The sequence below is a fragment of the Geotrypetes seraphini genome, chromosome 3, assembly GCF_902459505.1.
Source record: "Geotrypetes seraphini chromosome 3, aGeoSer1.1, whole genome shotgun sequence".
NCBI classification, from domain to species: Eukaryota; Metazoa; Chordata; class Amphibia; order Gymnophiona; family Dermophiidae; genus Geotrypetes; species Geotrypetes seraphini.
The window spans coordinates 306236259-306257683 of record NC_047086.1 but is presented as its reverse complement, the minus strand read 5'-3'; the positions used below and the strand labels follow the sequence as shown (position 1 = coordinate 306257683).

Sequence of the window (21425 nt, the reverse complement as noted above, 5' to 3'; positions counted from 1 at the left end):
TCTAAAAATTAAATTTCTTTATTAGTGAGGAAGTCTTTGTCCTTTGCTATCTGTATTAATGAACTTATTTCATTTTTTATGGTGGGAGTCTGATCTGTTTTCAATTTTCTATAGAAAGTTTGGTTACTAAGTTGCCTCAATCTCATTTGCATATCTATCCATAATTACAATTGCTCCCCCCTAATCAGCAGGTTTTATTACTATAGTAGGATCGTTACTGTCTTTATAGCCATTCTTTCTTCTTTATTGATATTAAAAACAACTTTTTCTTGTTTTGTTCAAGCCTTGTAATATCTTTCATAACTAGACTTATATGTGTGAATAAGAGGATTTTTGACACTTGCTATCATATTTTACAATCAAAATATCAGCATTACTAGAAGTCTGAGTTGCAAAATGAATTATAATTTTCAACTTCCTAACAAATTTTAAAAGCTCAATTCTTGTATTGAAAGTATTATAAACTGATGTAGGATCAAAGGATAAACCTTTATCTAGGACAGGGGTGCCCAACACGTCGATCGTGATCGACAGGTCGCTCGCTCAGGCGACCCCAGTCGATCACAGAGCGGGTTCCCTTCTCTTTTTTCCCCTCCTGACTGGCCTGCTCCTGAATTCTGCTGCTGCCTCCGCTGCTCAACATTTAAAAAAAAACAAAAACTGGCTTGGAGAATTTATGCTCCGGGGGCTAACGTGTGCTTGTACCGGCTTCCCTTCTCTTCCCTCTGAAACCGGAAGTTATGTCGGGGGGGGGGGGGGAGAGAAGGGAAGCCGGCACGCACATGTTAGAGCCCCATTCGCGGGCTAAAGCAGGAGACAGGTCAGTGAAGCTTGCGATTTGCTCTTCTTGCTGCCAGATCCTGCCTACTTTCTGTTTCCTCAAAGGCAGGACCCGGCAGCATTTCTCCCAATAGGTCGATCTTGGGCCGATCAGCCTTCCTCTCCCCGACGTCAATTCTGCCGTCGGAGAGGAAGTTCTGGCCAGTGGAACTTCCTCTCCGACGGCAAAATTGACGTTGGGGAGAGGAATGCTGGTGGGCCTGAAGCAAGGAGAGCTTGGCCGGTGACGGGCGGCTTTGGGGGCCTGTTATCCGATGGCAGCGGCAGTGGCAGTGGCTTGGGGGAGGGCAGGGAGGGAGAAAGAGGGCAGGCAGGGAGACAGAAGGAAAGAAGAGAAACATAAAAAAAGAAAGGGGGCATGAAGAGAGAAAGAAAGAGAGGGCAGGGAGAGAAGAAGAAAACGTTGGGGGGTGGAATGAGGTCAGGAGGAGAGGAAGCATACAGGCTAAAAGAAGGGAAGAAAGATTGGATGCACAGTCAGAAGAAGAAAGTGAAACCAGAGACTCATGAAATCACCAGACAAGGTAGGAAAAATGATTTTATTTTAAATTTAGTGATCAAAATGTGTCTGAATTTATATCTGCTCTCTATATTTTACAATATGGTCCCCTTTTACTAAACTGCAATAGAGGTTTTAGCGCAGGGAGCCTATGAGCGTCGAGAGCAGCGCTGGGCATTCAGCGCAGCTCCCTGCACTAAAAACTGCTATCGTGGTTTAGTAAAAAGGGAGGGGGTGGGTATTTGTCTATTTTTGTATGGTTGTTACTGAGGTGACAGTGCATAGAGTCATCTGCTTTGACCTCTTTGAAAAAACCCCGGAATAGGAATGATAATTAACAATTCTATGCGTACAGTGTGCGTTGTGTTTTTTTAAAATTTTATTGTTGGTAGATCATTTTGACTTGGTCATTTTAAAAGTAGCTCGCAAGCCCAAAAAGTGTGGGCACCCCTGATCTAGGACATTAATCTCATGTGAAGTCAATATTCTTTTTGATATACATGTATTATAGAGTCTATCTTACTTGATTGTTCCTGATTGGGTAGGATCTCCCTTTCCTTCTCCCTCTGTATTGAAAAGTTTGTTGTGGTTTGTCTAGTTGTGGACTGTCTATAACATTTGTATACCCTAGGACAGGTGAAGAGTTTAAACTTAAATCATTTCTCCAATTGCAATCTTATCTATATTAGCAAGACAAAATGGAACCCCCGAAGCCATCCCACCCCCCACCCCTGATTGTCTGTGGAAGGAGGAGTGCCCAATTCCTCCTTCTGCCAGCCCTCAAGGCATCCGCAGGAGAGATGCCCAGTTTCTCCTGACGAAACCCTCCTCCCCCCAAAAAAACATCAGCAGGAGGGAGGGATGCCCAGTCCCAACTGCCAGAACCCCCCACCCCCACCCCTACCCTCCCAAAGAATATCGGCAGGAGGGTGCCCAGTCCATCCTGATGGAACCCCCCCCCTCCGCAAAGAACATCGGCAGGAGGGATGCCCAGTCCCTCCTGCCAGAACCCCCGCCCTCCCAAAGAACATCGACAGGAGGGATGCCCAGTCCCTCCTGCTAGAACATCCCCCCCTCTTAAGCCCAACGGGACCACAAAGTACCTTGTTTTAAATTGGACAGATGTTTCTTCCGGCCGGCCAGCCTTCATTGAATGGTGGGCCTGCCCAGGGAGGGGACTAAGGCCCTGATTGGCCATAGGAGGAGCCTAGGCAACAGGGCCAACCGGAATCTTAGGCCTCTCTCCCAATGCATTCTGGGATGCGCTGAGTATGGCCTATGATTCTGATTGGCGAGATCCCTTAGGCCACCCCCTATGGGACTGGGCATCCCTCCTGCCAACGTTCTTTACGAGGTGGAGGTGGGGTTCCAACATAAGGGACTGGGTATCCCTCCTGCTGGGGGATGTTTTTGAGGAAAAAATTACAGCAGGAGGGAATTGGGTACTCCTCCTGCCGCAAACATTCATGGGTGGGGGGTGGCTTCAGGGTTCCAACAGGAGGGACTATGCATCCCTCCTGCCAGCAGTCTTTGCAGAGAGGGGGCTGGGTCCTTGCCATGGCCACCAAACTGATCGCAGCAGGAAGATTTCCTGCACCTATTACATTTCAGGCACCTATTGTGGGCCTAGGGAGACACCTAGGGCCACCTAAGCTCACCTGAGGCCAGTTCCAAATGAAACATCTAGTCTTGGGTGAGCTTAGGCATCCCTACGCACCTCCCTAGGTTTGTGAAGATGCCTACAATGTAAGCAGCCTGTCCCAGGATTTTTTAATATTTTTTTTAACGTGCGTCCCGATTGACTTGTTAGACAGTGGTAGGACGCCTACCGACGCCTACAATCGAGAGCCGTTTATAGAATTTGCCCCAAAATGTCCAAGAATTTATATGACATAAAAAGACACAAAAGAAAAAGAAGAAACTTCCTTCCCCAAAGCTCTCCCCTAAGAAGCTACAATCTACCTGTTAACTTCCATATTTAAAGGCAGCTCCTGACCAAAAAAAAAAAAAAAAAGATACTATATTTCCCCCCTTTCTCATAGGAAGCAGAATTACAAATTGACACTAGTGCTAATCAAATTTTGCACAGCAGATTGGTATGCAGCCGCATGTCTGTCATACCTTGGGAAGCAAGAAACCTAAACCTATAAGTTTAGTTTCACGTGCATCAGCTAGATAACACAGCACAAAGTTTCCTCCATAAGTGGCTGCTTGAGGAAGATAGGCAAATAATGATATAGTACTAGCAGTGAATTAATAAGTGGATACTGCAATAGCAACACAGTCCTATCCACATTCCCCAGGGGAATTAACAACATACATGCCTCATAGGTTAACTACATACCCCTGAGTTAATGACTTATATCCTTGTTAAAGGCAAACTATAAATAATAAACTATAAACTCGTGGTATGCTTTCAAATATTAAAAATGGTTTTAAGGATACAGGTGCTATCAAACAAAAATAGCTTAGATGCGGTACAGTAATCAAAGAAGGAAAGAAACTTCACAATGAGAAAGAAAAAACATTTCTAGAGGAGGATTTAATGTACATAACCCCAAAGGGGTTGTTTCAAAGGATATTTGAAAGTAAAAATAGTTATAGTAGATGGCAATGGATCTGCCATCATCTACTATAGCTATTTTTACTTTCAAATATCCTTTTAAGACAAACCCCTATTGGCAAAGAAAATGAAGCATGAGATAAGACAATTAGGCATGGGTATTGAACAATAGGATGCTTACTGATTGCAGTATCTAGGATCAAATTATACAGAGAGCTGATTTAGGTTTTTACTAGGCATAAATTGAATGAATCACAAAAAAAAAAAACAGAGGTCATAACAAAACACCTCCATAGCTTCAAGAAGCAGACATCAGAGGAGAAGTCATATAAAATTCATTTGTGAAAAAAATATAACATAATTCGCAGGAGGATTGCAAAGATCTGCAACGTGACATAAACACGTTTGAGAAATGGGCCGCAACATGGCAAATGAGGTTTAACGTGAATAAGGGTAAAGTGATGCATGTCGGTAACAAAAATCTTATACACAAATACAGGATGTCCAGGGTGTTACTTGGAGAGACCCCACAGGAAAGAGTCTTGGGAGTTCTGGTCGAAAGGTCGATGAAGCCATCCGCACAATGCACGGCAGTGGCGAAAAGGACAAATAGGATGCTAGGAATGATAAAGAAGGGGATCACGAACAGATCGGAGAAGGTTATCATGCTGCTGTACCGGGCCATGGTACGCCCTCACCTGGAATACTGTGTCCAGCACTGGTCGCCGTACATGAAGAAAGACACGGTACTACTCGAAAGGGTCCAGAGAAGAGCAACTAAAATGGTTAAGAGCCTGGAGGAGTTGCCATACATGAGAGATGCTAACGTGGAGATGATGCGATATACAAACCTAAGGATTAGATTAGATTACATTAGATTAGAGAAACTGGGCCTCTTCTACCTTGAAAAAGAGGAGACTGAGAGGGGACATGATCGAAACATTCAAGATACTAAAGGGAATAGATTTAGTAGATAAAGACAGGTTGTTCACCCTCTCCAAGGCAGAGAGAACGAGAAGGCACTCTCTAAAGCAGGGGTAGGGGACTCCGGTCCTCGAGAGCCGTATTCCAGTTGGGTTTTCAGGATTTCCCCAATGAATATGCATTGAAAGCAGTGCATGCACACAGATCTCATGCATATTCATTGGGGAAATCCTGAAAACCCAACTGGAATACGGCTCTCGAGGACCGGAGTCCCCTATCCCTGCTCTAAAGTTAAAAGGGGATAGATTCCGTACAAACGTAAGGAAGTTCTTCTTCACCCAGAGAGTGGTAGAAAACTGGAACGCTCTTCCGGAGTCTGTTATAGGGGAAAACACCCTCCAAGACAAAGTTAGACAAGTTCCAGCTGAACTGGAACGTATGTAGGTAGGGTTGGGCTCAGTTAGGGCACTGGTCTTTGACCTAGGGGCCGCCGCGGGAGCGGACTGCTGGGCACAATGGACCACTGGTCTGACCCAGCAGTGGCAATTCTTATGTTCTTATGTTGTGCCATTTAGACTAATTAGTCACGGAGCTTTCACTACACTATCCTGAAAGTTACATTGTGTGTTACAGAGTAGTGCTGCCTGATTCAGAAAAAAAAAAATTTCGATTCGATTCAGCATATTGAATCGATTTTTCGATTCGATTTTCCTGCCCAATTGCATGTTTTGTTCAAACATCTTGGTGGGTTTATTTTATAGCCTCTTCACCTCCTTTGTCCTCTCCTACCCACATTGGCACTGCGGTGTAAACAAAATAAACAAACAAAAAAGACTTTTCCTCTCTCTCTGTTAAATCCTAGCTCACGTTCACAGTAACAGCAGCTCTGGCAGGAGATACATTTCAAATCTGACATATTGTAATCACAAATCAGAAAATAAAATTATTTTTTCTACCTTTTGTTGTCTGGTCATTATTCAAATCATGTTGGTCCCAGGCTCTGGTTTTCTTCTGATCAGGGTCTCCTTCTTTCTTCTTTCTCTGTGCTAACCATCCATCTTCCATCTCTGTCCTCCCCTTCCATTTCCCTTCCCTCCCCCGGAGGTCTGGCATTTTTCCTTTTTTTCATCTCCATCCCTGCAGCTGCAGCGATGGATCCCCATCATCCCCAGATCCACCATCTCTCCTTTTCTCAACTGTCCTTCATCCAGCATCTCTCCCTCCTTCCCCACCACCCTAAGGTCCACCAGCTTTCCCTTTCTCTTCCCAACTAACCTCCTATCCAGTATCTCTATCCCCCACCCCCCATCCCTCCACACCATCCCTTGTGTCCTTCTCTCCCTTTCTATTCCTTCCCTCCCTAAATCTCATTATCCACCATCTTTCTCCCTCTCCTCTGTTTTTAGACCCATTATTTACTCCCCTCAGTCTGGTATATGCACATCTCTTTGAACCCCCCCCCCTCCTTCCCTCCCTCCATGTACTTCTACACCAGGGCCCCTCTCCCCCAAAGGCCTGCCCCCACTGAAAGCCTGCACCCCCCCCTGAAAGGTGATAGGCTCAGGAGTAATCTAAGGAAATACTTCTTTTAAAGAAAGGGTGGTAGATGTGTGGCACAGTCTCCCGGAAGAGGTGGTGGAGACAGAGACTGTCTGAATTCAAGAAAGTCTTTGGATCTCTTAGAGAAAGGAATAAAAAAATGGTTACTGTGGATGGGCAGACTGGATAGGCCATTTGGCCTTTATCTGTCATCATGTTTCTATGTTTCTATGTAGATAGGCCTCTCACCCACATACCCACAGAATATTTTTCCCTTCTCTTTACATGAATGAAGAACCGGTAAGAACAACAAAACCAAATGGATGAGATGTTCATTCAAATTAAGTCCTCCACGGTTTCTACCATGTTGTTCCTTTATAAGAAAAACTACTGTCATGTTCACCTACTCCACTTATTCCCTTTTGTGATCAGAAGAGGTCGCACCTGACGTAGAAAGAGGACTGGAATTTACAGTTAATTCTATAAAACAAATTGTGTATACTGGGTATAGCCTAAGAGTGGAAAAGAGTAGCAGCCTAGTAAGTGCAAAGGGCTTTGATACTGGGGAACTGGGTTCAATTACCACTGCAGCTCCTTGTGGCCCTGGGCGAGTCACTTAGCCTTCCATTGTGAGCCCACCAGGGACACAGAAAATATCTGCTTATAATGTGTACAGTGCTGGGTATGCCTAGTAGCACTATAGAAATGATTACCGTATTTTCACATAGATAACGCGCACCCATGTAAAACGCACACACGGGTATAGCGCGCGAAAAACACAAATTTATGTACAGAAATTTTTATATACCGCGCACACCCGAATACCGCGCATGCTGCCCGACTCTCCCGTCGCCACCGACTCTCCTTTCGCCCGCCCCGACTCTCCTCTGGTCACCCCGACTCTACTTTCGCCCGCCCCGACTCTCCTCTCCCCCTTGAAGTCCTGTCCCCACCCTGAAAGCCTGATGCTCCCCCCCCGACATCCGATTCACCCCCCCCCGCAGGACCGCTCGCACCCCCACCCCGAAGGACAGCTCGCACGCACCCGCACCCGCACCCCCACCCCGAAGGACCGCTCGCATGCACTCCCACCCGCACCCCCACCCCGAAGGACCGCTCGCACACACTCCCACCCACACCCGCACCCCCACCCTGAAGGACCGCTCGCACCCCCACAGCCTCCCGACCCCCCCCATCATGTAGAAGCTCCTACCGGTGTCCTGCTGCTTCCTCTTGGCGATCCCGACTCCCTGACACGATCGGGGCAAGAGGGAGCTCAAGCCCTCTTGCCCCAGCCAACCGCGGCACCCCCGACACGATCGGGGCAAGAGGGAGCTCAAACCCTCTTGCCCCAGCCAACGGCGGCACCCCCAACACGATCGGGGCAAGAGGGAGCTCAAGCCCTCTTGCCCCAGCCAACCGCGGCACCCCTGACACGATCGGGGCAAGAGGGAGCTCAAGCCCTCTTCCCCCCCAACTCCCCGACATGATCGGGGCAAAAGGGAGCCCAAGCCCTCTTGCCCCGCCGACTCCCCAACTCCCCGACAATATCGGGCCAGGAGGGAGCCCAAGTCCTCCTGGCCCTGGCGACCCCCCCCCCCCGCTAGTTGTTCGGGCCAGGAGGGAGCCCAAACCCTCCTGGCCACGGCGACCCCCTACCCCCACCGCGCACTACATTACGGGCAGGAGGGATCCCAGGCCCTCCTGCCCTTGACGCAACCCCCCCCCCAACGACCGCCCCCCCCCAAGAACATCCGACCGCCCCCCCAGCCGACCCGCGACCCCCCTGGCCGACCCCCACGACATCCCCACCCCCCTTCCCCGTACCTTTGTGTAGTTGGCCGGACAGACGGGAGTCAAACTCGCCTGTCCGGCAGGCAGCCAACAACGGAATGAGGCCGGATTGGCCCATCCTGGGGGCGGGGCCTTGGGCACATGGTCGGGTTGGGCCCATGTGCCTCAGGCCCCGCCCCCAGGTGGGACCTAAGGCTCCCGGGCCTATTCTGATTGGCCCAGGCGCCTTAGGCCCCACCAATAGGCGGAGCTTTGGGACGGGTCAATCCGGCCTCATTCCGTCGTTGGCTGCCTGGCGGACAGGCGAGTTTGACTCCTGTCTGTCCGGCCAACTACACAAAGGTACGGGGAAGGGGGGTGGGGGTCGCCTGGAGGGGGGTCGGAGGTTCTTAGGGGGGGCGGTCGTTGGGGGGAGGGGGGTTTGCGTCGAGGGCAGAAGGGCCTGGGATCCCTCCTGCCCGTAATGTAGTGCGGGGTGGGGGTAGGGGGTCGCCGTGGCCAGGAGGTTTGGGCTCCCTCCTGGCCCGAACAACTAGCGGGGGGGGGGGTCGCCAGGGCCAGGAGGACTTGGGCTCCCTCCTGGCCCGATATTGTCGGGGAGTTGGGGAGTCGGCGGAGCAAGAGGGCTTGGGCTCCCTTTTGCCCCGATCGTGTCGGGGAGTCGGGGGGGCAAGAGGGCTTGAGCTCCCTCTTGCCCCGATCGTGTCGGGTGTCGGGACATAAGAACATAAGACTTGCCTCTGTCGGGTCAGACCGGAGGTCCATCGTGCCCGGCAGTCCGCTCACGCGGCGGCCCCTCAGGTCCAGGACCTGATAGTGCTCCTACCCTAAACTCACATATGCTTTTTGCTTTGGTCCTGTAGAGTAACCTTCTATCTATACCCTTCAATCCCCTTCGCTTTCAGGAAGTCATCCAGTCCCTTTTTGAAACCCAGTATTGTACTCTGTCCTATTACCTCCTTTGGAAGCGTGTTCCAGGTGTCCACCACCCTCTGAATGAAGAAAAACTTCCTTGCATTCGTTTTGAATCTGTCCCCTCTCAGTTTTTCTGAGTGACCTCTTGTTTTTGTTGTCCCCGCTAGTCTGAAGAATCTGTCCCTCTCCACCCTCTCTATGCCTTTCATGATTTTATATGTCTGTATCATGTCTCCTCTCAGTCTCCGCTTTTCCAGGGTAAAGAGCCCCAGTTTGTCCAACCTTTCGGCATATGAAAGGTTCTCCATTCCCTTTATCATCCTAGTTGCTCTCCTCTGGACCCTCTCAAGTATCGCCATGTCTTTCCTAAGGTACGGTGACCAGTATTGGACACAGTATTCCAGATGTGGTCGCACCATTGCTCGATACAATGGCAGGATGATCTCCTTCATTCTGGTAGTGATACCTTTTTTGATAATGCCCAGCATTCTGTTCGCTTTCTTTGAGGCCGCTGCACATTGGGCCTCTGGCTTCATTGTTGTATCCACCAATACCCCCAGGTCTTTTTCTAGGGTGCCTTTCCCCATCTCCCTTCCTCCCATCGTATAGCTGTACATGGGGTTCCCTTTCCCGATGTGCAAGACCTTACATTTCTCCACATTGAAGCTCATCTGCCATCTTTTTGCCCACTCGCACAGTTTGTTCAGGTCGCTCTGCAGTTCTTTGCATTCCTCAACAGTTTTGACCCTGTTGGAGAGTTTTGTATCGTCCGCGAACTTGATAACTTCGCACTTCGTGCCCTTTTCCAGATCGTTAATGAATATATTGAACAGCAGCGGTCCCAGCACTGACCCCTGCGGGACACCACTCGTGACCTCTTTCCAGTCAGAGTAGTGTCCTTTTACTACTACCCTCTGCTTCCTATCCGCCAGCCAATTTTGGATCCATCTGTGGACTTCCCCTTCCACCCCGTGGTTCCACAGTTTCTTCAGCAGGCGCTCGTGGGGTACCTTGTCAAAGGCTTTTTGGAAATCCAGATAAACTATGTCAATGGGGTTACCTTGGTCCAAATGTTTGCTTATCCCCTCAAAGAAATGTAGTAGATTCGTTTGGCACGATCGTCCTTTATAGAAACCGTGCTGGCTTGTTCTCATCAGTTTATTTTTTTCTATATGCTCATTGATACCTTCCCTGATCAGTGATTCGACCATCTTCCCCGGAACTGAGGTCAAGCTCACCGGTCTATAGTTCCCCGGGTCGCCTCTCGATCCTTTTTTGAAGATTGGTGTAACATTTGCTATCCTCCAATCTTCCGGGATTATCCCTGTTCTTAAGGATAGGTTGCAAATATGCCTGAGTAACTCCGCTATTTCGTCTCTGAGCTCTTTCAATATTCTCGGGTGGATCCCATCTGGGCCAGGAGATTTGTCAATTTTTAATCTATCTATCTGATTTAGAACGTCTTCGAGGCTTACCTCCATGCATGATAATATACCCTCCTGATCCCCCTTGAAGATTTTTTCTGGTTCCGGCACGCTGGATGTGTCTTCTTTTGTAAAGACCGACGCGAATAACTTGTTTAGTCTGTCAGCCACCTCTTTTTCCTCCTTCACCACTCCTTTCTTGTCTCCCTCATCCAGGGGTCCCACCTCCTCCCTCGCTGGCTGTTTCCCTTTTACATATCTGAAAAATGGTTTAAAATTTCTTGCTTCCATGGCTAGTCTCTCCTCGTATTCTTTCTTGGCTTTTCTGACCACTCGGTGACATTCTTTCTGATGCTTCCTGTGCTCTTTCCAATTTCCTTCAGTTTTGTCCTTCTTCCACTTCCGAAATGATGTTTTCTTGTCTCCTATCACTGTCTTTACTTCATTGTTTATCCATGCTGGGTCTTTAGTCTGATTCTTTTTGCATCCTTTCCTAAATCTGGGTACATATAGGTTTTGCGCCTCGTTTACTGTGTCCTTGAGTAGGAACCAAGCTTGCTCCACAGACAGAGCTATCTTGGAGCTGTTTCTGAGCTTCTTCCTCACCATTTGTCTCATGGCATCATAGTTCCATTTCCTGAAGTTAAACGCTGTTCCCTTTGATCTCTTCCCCTTTGGTAATCCTACTTCCACTTGGAACAGAATCATGCTGTGGTCACTGTTTCCTAGTGGTCCCATTACTTCCACTCCCTTTGCAGGTCCTTTAAGCCCGTTGAGGATCAGATCCAGGATCGCTGCCCCTCTCGTTGGAGTCTGGACCAGTTGTTCCATGAAGCAGTCTTGTACGGCTTCCAGGAACTCCGTTTCCTTCGTACATTTTGAATTTCCAAGACGCTAGTCTATCCCGGGATAGTTGAAATCTCCCATAACTATAGTGTTAGTGTTCTTGCATTCCCTCCTCAGCTCGGCTACCATTTCTGTATCCTCTGCTTCAGATTGCCCAGGTGGACGGTAGATCAGTCCCATCTTTATCTCGGATCCGTTTTTTCCTGGTATTTTAACCCACAATGACTCTAGTTGTCCATTTGCCGCTGCTGTATCCACACTGGTTGAGTGGATGGTTTCCCTTATGTACAGTGCTATTCCTCCTCCTTTCTGATAAGTCCTATCTTTTCGGTAGAGTTTATATCCTGGCAGTACTATGTCCCATTTGTTTTCCTCGTTCCACCATGTTTTCATGATCCCTATGATGTCTAGGTTCTCATTTTTGGCCATGACTTCCAATTCCCCCATTTTGTTCCTTAGGCTCCTTGCATTAGTGTACATGCAGTTCAAGTCCTGGCATTTAGTTTTCCCCGCTGTTTTCCCATGTGCTTCAGTCTTCTTTCTGTCCTCTTCCTGTCCAGCCAACTCCTGCAATTTATCTCCTTTGTCCTTTTGTGGTATGTTTCTATTGCCTTGCCCATGTGGCATGTTCGTATTTTCTTCTTCCTGTGCCTTCCCATCTTCCCGTTCCTTTTTGATTTCCCCTTGTAGTATGTTTATCATGTCCTCCTCTCTCTTCTTCTGTTTCCCTTGTTTTTCCATAACCTGTTGCTGTCCACATGTGTCTGCCCAGCATTTTTCCCCCTCAGTACCTTCACTGGGTACTGTCTCCCGAACCGTCGATATCAGGTCGACTGTCGGCTTTCCCCTTCCGTTTAGTTTAAAGCTTGCTCTATCGCTCTTCTGATGTTATTTGCTAGATGTCTAGTTCCTGCCGTGCTCAGGTGTAGACCATCCTTCTTGTAGAGCTTGTTCTTTCCCCAGAACGCTGTCCAGTTCCTCACGAAGAGAAATCCCTCTTCCTCACACCATCTCCTCATCCAAGCATTTATTGATTGTAGTTCCGTCTGCCTCTTCGTTTCTGCCCTCGGTACTGGCAGGATCTCTGAGAAGGCTATCTTCTGGGTCCTCATCTTCAGTTTCCTTCCTAGGATCTTGAACTGTTCGGTCAGTGCATTCTTGCTGTAGTCTCTCCTGGTGACATCGTTTGTCCCGACGTGGACTATCACTGCTGTCTCTTCCGTCTCTGCTCCCTCCAGGATTCTTTCAATTTTGTCGACTATGTCCTTCGTTCTTGCTCCTGGGAGACAGGTCACTAGCCGATCCTCTCTCCCTCCTGCTAAGTGACTGTCTACTTGCCTTAGGATTGAGTCTCCCACCAGGATTGCAGATTTCCCCTTTTTCAGCCTCCGTTGCGGTCGCAGGTCTGTGTCCCTGGTGTTCCTCATTTCTTCTCGCTCTAGGCATTGAGAGTGCCTCTCCTCTTCTTTCAGTAAACTTCCTCCGTGGGTATCCTCTACCTTGATGTTAGATGCTTCTTGTCTTCTGCTCTGTGTGTCCTCCTCGTCTCTCCACTTCTCGTGTTCCTTCTCTTCCACTCTCCTGTAGGCATCTTCAATGAACTTCTCGAGCTCCCTGACCTGCTCCTCGATGCGGCCCTCTCGTGTGAGATCTTCGTCTGTCTGGAAGGGGTCTTCTGAGATGTAGAGTCCCTCTAGTTCCTGGATCCTCAACTTCAGGTGACTGACTTCACTCCTCAAGCTCTTCAGTTCCTGACAACGCCCGCACACGTATGATTGCAACCCGGAGGGGAGGTAGTCGTACATGTGGCTGTCCGTGCAGTACACTGGTAAGCTCATCCTCTGTGTTCCTTCGGCTTGCATTCTTGTCTGCCCTTTAGGAGTCCTGATGCTAGTATGTTTACCCCTGCGCCTGGCTCTTCCTTACCTTCTTCGTCTTCCGCTCCCCTTTGTTTATGCGCTTGTGTATGTTTGCCTCTTGTTTGCCTTCTCCGCTTGCTCGTGTGTTTGTGTTTTTCCTTGATTCCGCCTTATCTTGTTCTGCTGTGCTTGTTGCTGTCTTTGTGTATGTTCGCAGGTGTGCTACCTGCTTGGCCTGCCTCTACTTTATCTTCTGCCCGTGCTTCTTGTCCTCTGCCCCTGCTTCTATTCTTCGATACCTTCCTTGCCTGTCGTTTCCCTATATGTGTGGTCTTCCCTGGGCCTACTCTGCTTTTTGTTCTGTGTTTGTTAACCCTACTTGTTTGTATGTGGATGTGTCCTTACCTTGATTGTCTTCTTATCTTGGGGTCCTTAGATGTAGTGACCCGGCCCTCCTTAAAGCCCTTCGCAAAAGCGCCTTCGCCGCGCGCCGAATGGCGGGGCGCCGTTGGCTCTCTTCCTCTTAAGGTGGAGCCCGGCCGATGACGCTGCGCTGACGCGGTGGGGGTGGGCGGAGCCTCCTCTCACCGCTACCCGCTCCGCTGTTCTCCTTCTCCCCTCTTCTGACTTCTCTCTCTGGCTCCTGTGTCTCTTCGCCGCTGCTGCCTACACGCGGCTCAGTGCAGTCTTGGGACCGCCAAGAGGAAGCAGTAGGACACCGGTAGGAGCTTCTACATGATGGGGGGGGGTCGGGAGGCTGTGGAGGTGCGAGCGGTCCTTCAGGGTGGGGGTTCGGGTGTGGGTGGGAGTGCGTGCGAGCGGTCCTTCGGGGTGGGGGTGGGGGTGCGTGTGCGTGCAAACGGTCCTTCGGGGTGGGGGTGCGAGCGGTCCTGCGGGGAGGTGAATCGGACGTCGGGGGGGAACTATGTAAAAAAAATTTTGTACAACGCGCTCACGCGTATAACACGCAAGGGTATGCGCGGTACGTAAAAACCACGTATAACGCGCGCGTTATATGTGAGAAAATACGGTAGTAGTAGTAGATTAAACAGAGAAATAAAATACATACTGGAACTTGTTCATTACCTGTAACAATCTGATCCATATGGGCATTCTGGTCTGTCATCGTCACCTTGACTTTCATCTGCAGCACTGAGGTAATCGCTATCCCCAGGGTGACTAAACTGCAGAAAATGAACTGGATTTTTTCTGTGAAATCGAAGAACACAGGAAATCAATGTGTCAGTTGCAAGTATTAAACATAATAATTTTACAACAGGATGCCTGATTTAAGAGAGCAAATTGGCACCTACTAGGAGCTATTTTATAAAGACACATGTTTATTTATAAATACTAGCATAAGCAGCAAGAATTGCACCTATCTTGCTCTCAAACAGGTGTAAATAGCTCAAAGGAAAGTTGAACTACTGAAACTCTGCTAAATTATTGCATATCTATGCTGGATAGCATTCGCTGATTGAGTAGATCATATAGACTGACCCCTGACACAAGAGTTTATGCTGAAACATGGTCTGTGTCAGATTTCACAATAAAGATCTGCTTGCTATCCCTATCCTGAGGGCTCTTGGTGCTCTTTTATGTTGCTTTGTGCTGTGTGATTTGGATTCCCTCTCCTGTGTTGTTGGCATATTATTCTCATAAGCATGTAGATTTGCATCCTATATAATAAAACCCTAAGCGCGCATTCGCACTTAGGGTTTCGTGATCCCTGCCACATTGTTTTCTGATCCGTGGCCGATTTCTATATTAGAACGCGGCAAGGAACACTCTGGCCACTCCCTTCCTCCCGCCCTGACTCACTATAAGGTCCACTGTTCGTCGCCTCCCCCCGCGCACCCCTCCCCGCCACATCAAAACCCCCGTTGACCCTCCCATCCGACCCTCCCACCGCAAGATGACCGACAAGCCTCCTGGCTCCAGCAGCATCTGCAGCACTCTAAATATGCTGCTTCGCGGCCTTCTACTGCCCTGATTTCCTCTGCTGCGTCCCCGATGACGTCATCAGGGATGCAGCAGAGGAAATCAGGGCAGTAGAAGGCCGTGAAGCAGCGTATTTAGAGTGCTGCGGACGCTGCTGGAGCCAGGTTGTCGGTCATCTCGCGGTGAGAGGGTCAGATGGGAGGGTCAGTGGGGTCAGCTGCACGGCGGCGGTAGAGGCAGGGGGAAGATGGAAAGATGCTGCTCAAGGGTTCTACTGCACAGGGGGATGGGAGGGAGGGATAGAAAAATGCTGGGTTCTACTGCACAGGGAGATAGGAGGGAGGGAGGTATGCAGGCAGGCAGGTTTGGGGGTGGGGATAGGACAAAGTCTGAAAGGCAGTGAGGGGGACATAGGAAGGAGGCACTGGGGGCACTAAGGACATAGGAGGCACTAAGGGCACTAAGAACACGGGAAGGAGGCACTGGGGGCACTAAGGACACAGGATGGAGGGACTGGGGACACTAAGGACATAGGAAGGGGCACTGAGGGCACTAAGGACATAGAAAGGTGTCACTGGGGGCACTAAGAACATAGGAAAGAGGCACTGAGGGCACTAAGGACATAGGAAGGGGGCCACAGAGAGGCAGGCAGGCATGGCGCAACAGAGAAATACAGGCAGGCAGAGGGCCAGGGAAAGACACAGACAGAAAGAATGACAGACAGCGTCCAAGGAGAGAGAGACAAAGAAAAAAAAAAAGATAGACAGACATCTACTCTAGCACCCGTTAATGTAACGGGCTTAAACACTAGTATTTTTATAATCTACACATGTACTTGTGAATTCCACTCATGCTCCTTCTACGTGCCTACTGCTAAAACATGCATCATTATGTCGTAGCGCATACTTTTACACTGCTAGTTATTTTGTAAGAAGCTATGTATGTATAAAGATGTTTAAAATTTCCTCCATTAAGAAATCACAGGAAGTGAATATAGTTTGAAACTGTAAATTATCTTTTATAGTTCATATATCTTTCCTTTTGGCTAAGTCTTAATATTGTAATTTATAGCTAAAGAGACATATGATCAAGAAACTATTTTATTTTACTTTTGTGATTATGATAAACATACCGAAGGCCTCAAAATAGTACCTGGTAGGCCGCATGTGGCCCCCGGGCCGTGAGTTTGAGACCACTGCCCTAATTCTATAGATATCACTCAACATTGTGCACATGCCCGAATTGTGTGCCACAATTTATTTGCTTAACGAGTCAATTAGCACTGATAATTGGGCAATAATATTCAATTATTAGTACTAATTAGCAATAAGTGGAACTTATGTGCGCATCTTTATAGTCACTATTCTATGCAGATACAAAAAGGGAATGTGGCTATGGGAGTGGAATTGGTCAGGTGTGTTTCTAAGGTTTGTGTGCAGTATTCTAGAATTCAGGGGATCCTTACCTAATTTAGGTGCAGGAATTTAAACTAGAGTTTAATGTAAATCCTCATGCCCAAATTTGGGTGCAAATCCCAGCACTATTCCATAAACTGTGCACAACTTTGAGCATTGTAGTTACAGTACTCCCCCGAAGTTTGAAGGGTTCTGTTCCAGAACACCTGCGAATTTCGAAAAACCACAAATGCAGTTTTGCATCTGTCAAAAGGCTGGAGAGGCAGGAAAGAGCAGCTGGGGCGCCAGTGAGTATAGAAAATCATTCGCGGTATGCTCCAACCGCCTCTTCTTGTTACTAAATTCAGGCTACACCAATCAGGAGCTGCTTTGACATGCAGCTCCTGATTGGTGTAGCCTGACTTTAGTATAGGAAGAGGCGGTTGGAGCATAACGCGAATTACTGAGTTTAAAAAAGGTTTGGATAATTTCCTAAAAGAGAAGTCCATAGGCCATTATTGAGATGGCTTGGGGAAATCCACTGCCTATTCCTAGGATAAGCAGTATAGAATCTGTTTTGCTACTTGGGATCTAGCTAGGTGCTAGGTGCTTGGGACCTGGGTTGGCCACTGTTGGAAACAGGATACTGTAGGGGTGTTTCCTTATTTGCACCTGAAGGTTAGGCCTCTCTGATATTATCAAGCCTGAGCCATTGTTTGCAAGAAATCATTCCAGCCTAAACCTAGCAAGAAGAGAAAGAAGAACACATCTTTGCTGTTTCTGCCTAATGCATTCTGGTTATGTACCAGAATTGTATTCTAGTCAAGGACATCCAGCTATGCCTCCATGCTTAGCCTGTGTGAATCTTGGGGGAGGAATTGCTCTTATACTTCTTATCTAACGAAGGCGCCTCTGTCTCACAGCCTATACGAGACTCTATACAGAAAGGCTATTCATCTAAGTTCTGTTTCTGGATTGGTCCGGAGAGGTCATCTGACGAGATCCAAGTGAAATGCATTATTATAATTTAGTCTGTGCCAGGATGTGAGGGAACTCGCATCTTATCATAGGTTATTCTGCATTTGCTATAATAATTAAGACCTGAAAAGTTACCTCTTGTGACTCTTTGCCTGAGAGAGAGTGAAACCGGACTGTTATACCTCTGGATTCCATCACATCAAGGAAACCTTTGCTGCCAACCTAAGTTACAGCTTCTCCATTTGCTTATGGACTGTTCCTAAACAGAAGAATTTCTATATCTTCTAAGCTGAGGGAAGACATCTTCCATTTCACCTGATTCTGTGCTACAGCCCAATTGGATGGTGAGGATAAGGAATTATATGTCTTTTCAGCTGGGTTAGAGAGAGAGAATCCTATTGTCTTTAGGATAAGGATTCGTAAAGCACCTGTGATGATAAGCGATATATTTAGTTTGCTGCTAATCAGGAATTATTATTATAAGGAATTATTTAGAGTGTAAGAATTAGTTTATCTCATTTATCTAAGTGTTTATCTAAGTGTTGTGTGATAATTATGTACTGAGTTTCATATATGTATTTGGATATTTTGTGAACAATAATTAGTTATTGCTGCTGGCTTATGAACTATATTTTTCTATTTTCATAATAAAAGTATTTCATAATGCCTGGGTCTCTATTCTTAGTATAAACTGGCAAAATAATGAACCTTGGGTAAGGAGATTATGGTTTTCCCCTAGAAAACGAAGAGACACGTAACTTATTTATGTTACGCTAATTAGTAATACCATAAATCTTCTACAATACTGGGTATGATGGACCTTTGGTCTATCCCAGTATGGCAATTCTTATGTTCTTATGAGGTTTCAGTGATGAAATTCATTTGCATGACATTTTGATTACTATACCTGTAACAATTTGTACCATATATGCATGGAACTCTCTTGGAATGGGTTTGCATGGAACTTGGTGAACTATCAGCACCATAAGCTGAATCAGAGGCTTTTATATCAGGACTGCAACTCATTTCACTCTTTGGATATGACTGAGATGGCTCATTCTCCTGGTCGGTAATCATCTCTGTCTCTTCAATTTTCCTCTGTCTTTCAGCTGCATACGTAGAGGGCTCGATATTTGTATTTTGTTTGCATCCTGGCTCCTGCCTATCATTTTCTGCTCCAACAACTTCTGCTCCTTGGGACGCACCAGCTATATCGATCATTTCTGTGTTGTCTGTAATTGTTGCCTCAGAAATCCCAGATTCTGCCTATGAAAATGAAGAGTAACAAAGAAAGCTGTTAGCATATTTCTTTTAAGATGTTTATTTGACATTTTATAAACCACCTACCTAAAATTCAAAGTAGTTTACATAAAGCACAAGAAATAAGAAGCAAAAGTACATAAAATATAAAAAAAATTTACTACACAAAAGTAAGACTTAATAAATACAATAAAATTTCATGTAAAAAAGGCTGATCAGCAATGATCTGAGCAAATAAAAAAATCCCTTATGTTATTATAAGTAGCACAGATAAAAGAAACTAAGGGCTCCTTTTACTAAGCTGCGATAGCGTTTTTAGCACGTGCAGAATTGCCCCGCGTGCTAAATCTGCGCTACGCGGCTAGAACTAACGCCAGCTCAATGCACGCACGCTAAATACCGCTATCGCAGCTTAGTAAAAGGAGCCCTAAAACTTTAGTCTGGAAAGGTATTTTAGCTCCAACACACACAGTGGAACAACCTGAATGCTAAGCCAAATGCCATAAAATCATTTGGCCTCTATTAAGTCAAATCAAATCATTCTATATTTGTGTTCTCCCACTCCCTTGTGGGTTCAAGACAAATCACAGAAGAGAAGCTAAATCTTCAGAAGAAAAAACCAAACATCACAAACTATATTATACGTCCAGATATTTATTTACATGATTAGAGAAATTTTCAGCGACATATCCTACCTTCAGTTTGAGTTCCTTAATGTATGGCTAAAAAGACCCCCCATCTTTCTCACCCATACAAAGGACAATTCTATAAACTAGATGCCCACATTTATGCATGCACTTCTTGTGTGCATAGATGTATAGAATACTAACACTTACACATGAATAAGTCTACTACTGCTGCTACTACTTCTCATTTCTATAATGCTGCTAGATGTACACAGCACTTTACGGTTCATAGTCAGTCGCGCGCGAGACACCAGCGCGCCGACAATCGAGCGCTGACAATTCGGCGCAAGAAAGAAGCACGCGGCGGGAAAACTTAGTTTTAAAGAGCTCCGAACTGTATAGTATTCACACTGCTGTTGGGGGAGTTTGGGGGGTTGGAACCTCCATTATAGAGAAAACGGAACTTTTTCCGATTTTTTTCGGGAAAAGTTCCGTTTTCTCTATAATGTGGGGGGTTTCACCACCCACACACCCCACAACGGCAGCACAAACACTATGCAGTAAAGTGGGGGATTCCCCCCCACGCCCCCCATCGGAGCTCTTTAAAACAAAGCTTTCCCACGGCGCACTTCTTTCTTACGCCGAATTGTCAGCACCGATTGTCGGCGCGCTGGTGTCTGGCGCGCGATTATCCTATCACCGCGCTTTACATTAAACATGTAAGAGACGATCCCTGCTCAACAGAACCTACAATCTAATTAAAAAAGGCAAACGAGACAAATAGGGGTTAAGAAGGTTCTCACAGAGAGAATAATAAAACAAACATAGGTAATTTACAAGTGAGTGGGAGTTAGGAAAGTGGGCTTCTAGCCTACATTTGAATACTGCCAGAGACAGAGCATGACACACTGACTCAGGAAGTCTGATCCAGGCATGTGATGCAGCAAGATAAAAGGTACGGAGTCTGGAGTAGAAGAGAATAGAGTACAGCTAGGAAAGACTTACTTGATGAATGGAGTTCCCGGGAGGAGTATAAGGACGGTAAGAGAGGAGAAATACTGAGGAGCTGCAGAGTGAATGCACTTGTAAGTCACTCTGTATGGGGAAATGCACTTGTAAGAACTGTATGGGGAAATGGATAGGGAGCCAATGAAGTGACCTGAGGAGAGGGGTAATGTGAGTAAAGTGAGTAAAGTGACACTGGTGGAATATCAGTCGTGCAGCAGAATTTTGAATGGATTGAAAGGGAGAGAGATGGTTTATTTTATTTATTTAAAACATTTATATCCCGCATATCCAGAAATCTATGCAGGTTACAAAACTGGCATACATAAAACAAATATACATACATTTATATATATTGTTTCTACAACCCTTGATACATTTAAAACAAACAGCAAAATTGCCTATCATACAGCATAAAAAGCCTTACTAAAAAAGTAAGCTTTCAAACTTTTTCAAAAAGCTAAAAAAGTAGGAATTAAACGAACTGTATCAGGAAGAGAATTCCACAATCGAGGACACGCTACACTAAAGACAAGGGAATGGCTAACTGTCTTGACTATGAGTCAAAAAGAAGGAACCTCCAGCAAATTCCTAAATTGAGATCTCAAAGAATGAGAGGACATATATGGCTCTAATAGTGATGTCACAACTTTCAATGTGGAATGGTGCAAAGCTTTATATACTAAAGTTAAGATCTTAAATGGAATTCTCCATTCTATTGGAAGCCAAGGGAGCTCAGCAAGCAAAGAAGAGATGTGCATATCGAGATAAACCACGAGTCACCCTTACTACGACATTCTGAGCCACATGCAAGGCTCTCAGATTTCTTTGGGAGCCCACACAAAGGACAAACAAGTTGTGATAGTCTAGGCAAGAGGTGATGAGTGTGGATAAGGATTTTGGTAGTGTGCTCAGAATGAAAGGTCAGATTTTGATGATATTATCGAGAAAGAAATGACAGGCTTTAGTGGTCTGTTGAATTTGTGCAGAGAGAGAGGCATCAGAGATAACTCTTGAG

General features: G+C 46.7%; 1 protein-coding gene across 6 annotated transcripts in view; it reads right to left on the bottom strand.

Moving 5' to 3' along the window:
* Positions 1–21425, bottom strand: part of APLF (aprataxin and PNKP like factor) — a 227654-nt gene that overhangs the window by 56005 nt on the left and 150224 nt on the right. For all 6 annotated transcript variants that reach the window (XR_004538758.1, XM_033937192.1, XM_033937190.1 and 3 more), the window contains exons 7-8: positions 18424–18782; positions 14290–14412 (exon numbers count right to left, since the gene is read on the bottom strand). Coding sequence is in view for 5 of the 6 variants with exons in the window: in XM_033937192.1 (XP_033793083.1) it covers positions 14290–14412; positions 18424–18782 (482 nt within the window). In the remaining variant the exon portion in view is untranslated. The remainder of the gene's footprint in view (positions 1–14289; positions 14413–18423; positions 18783–21425) is intronic.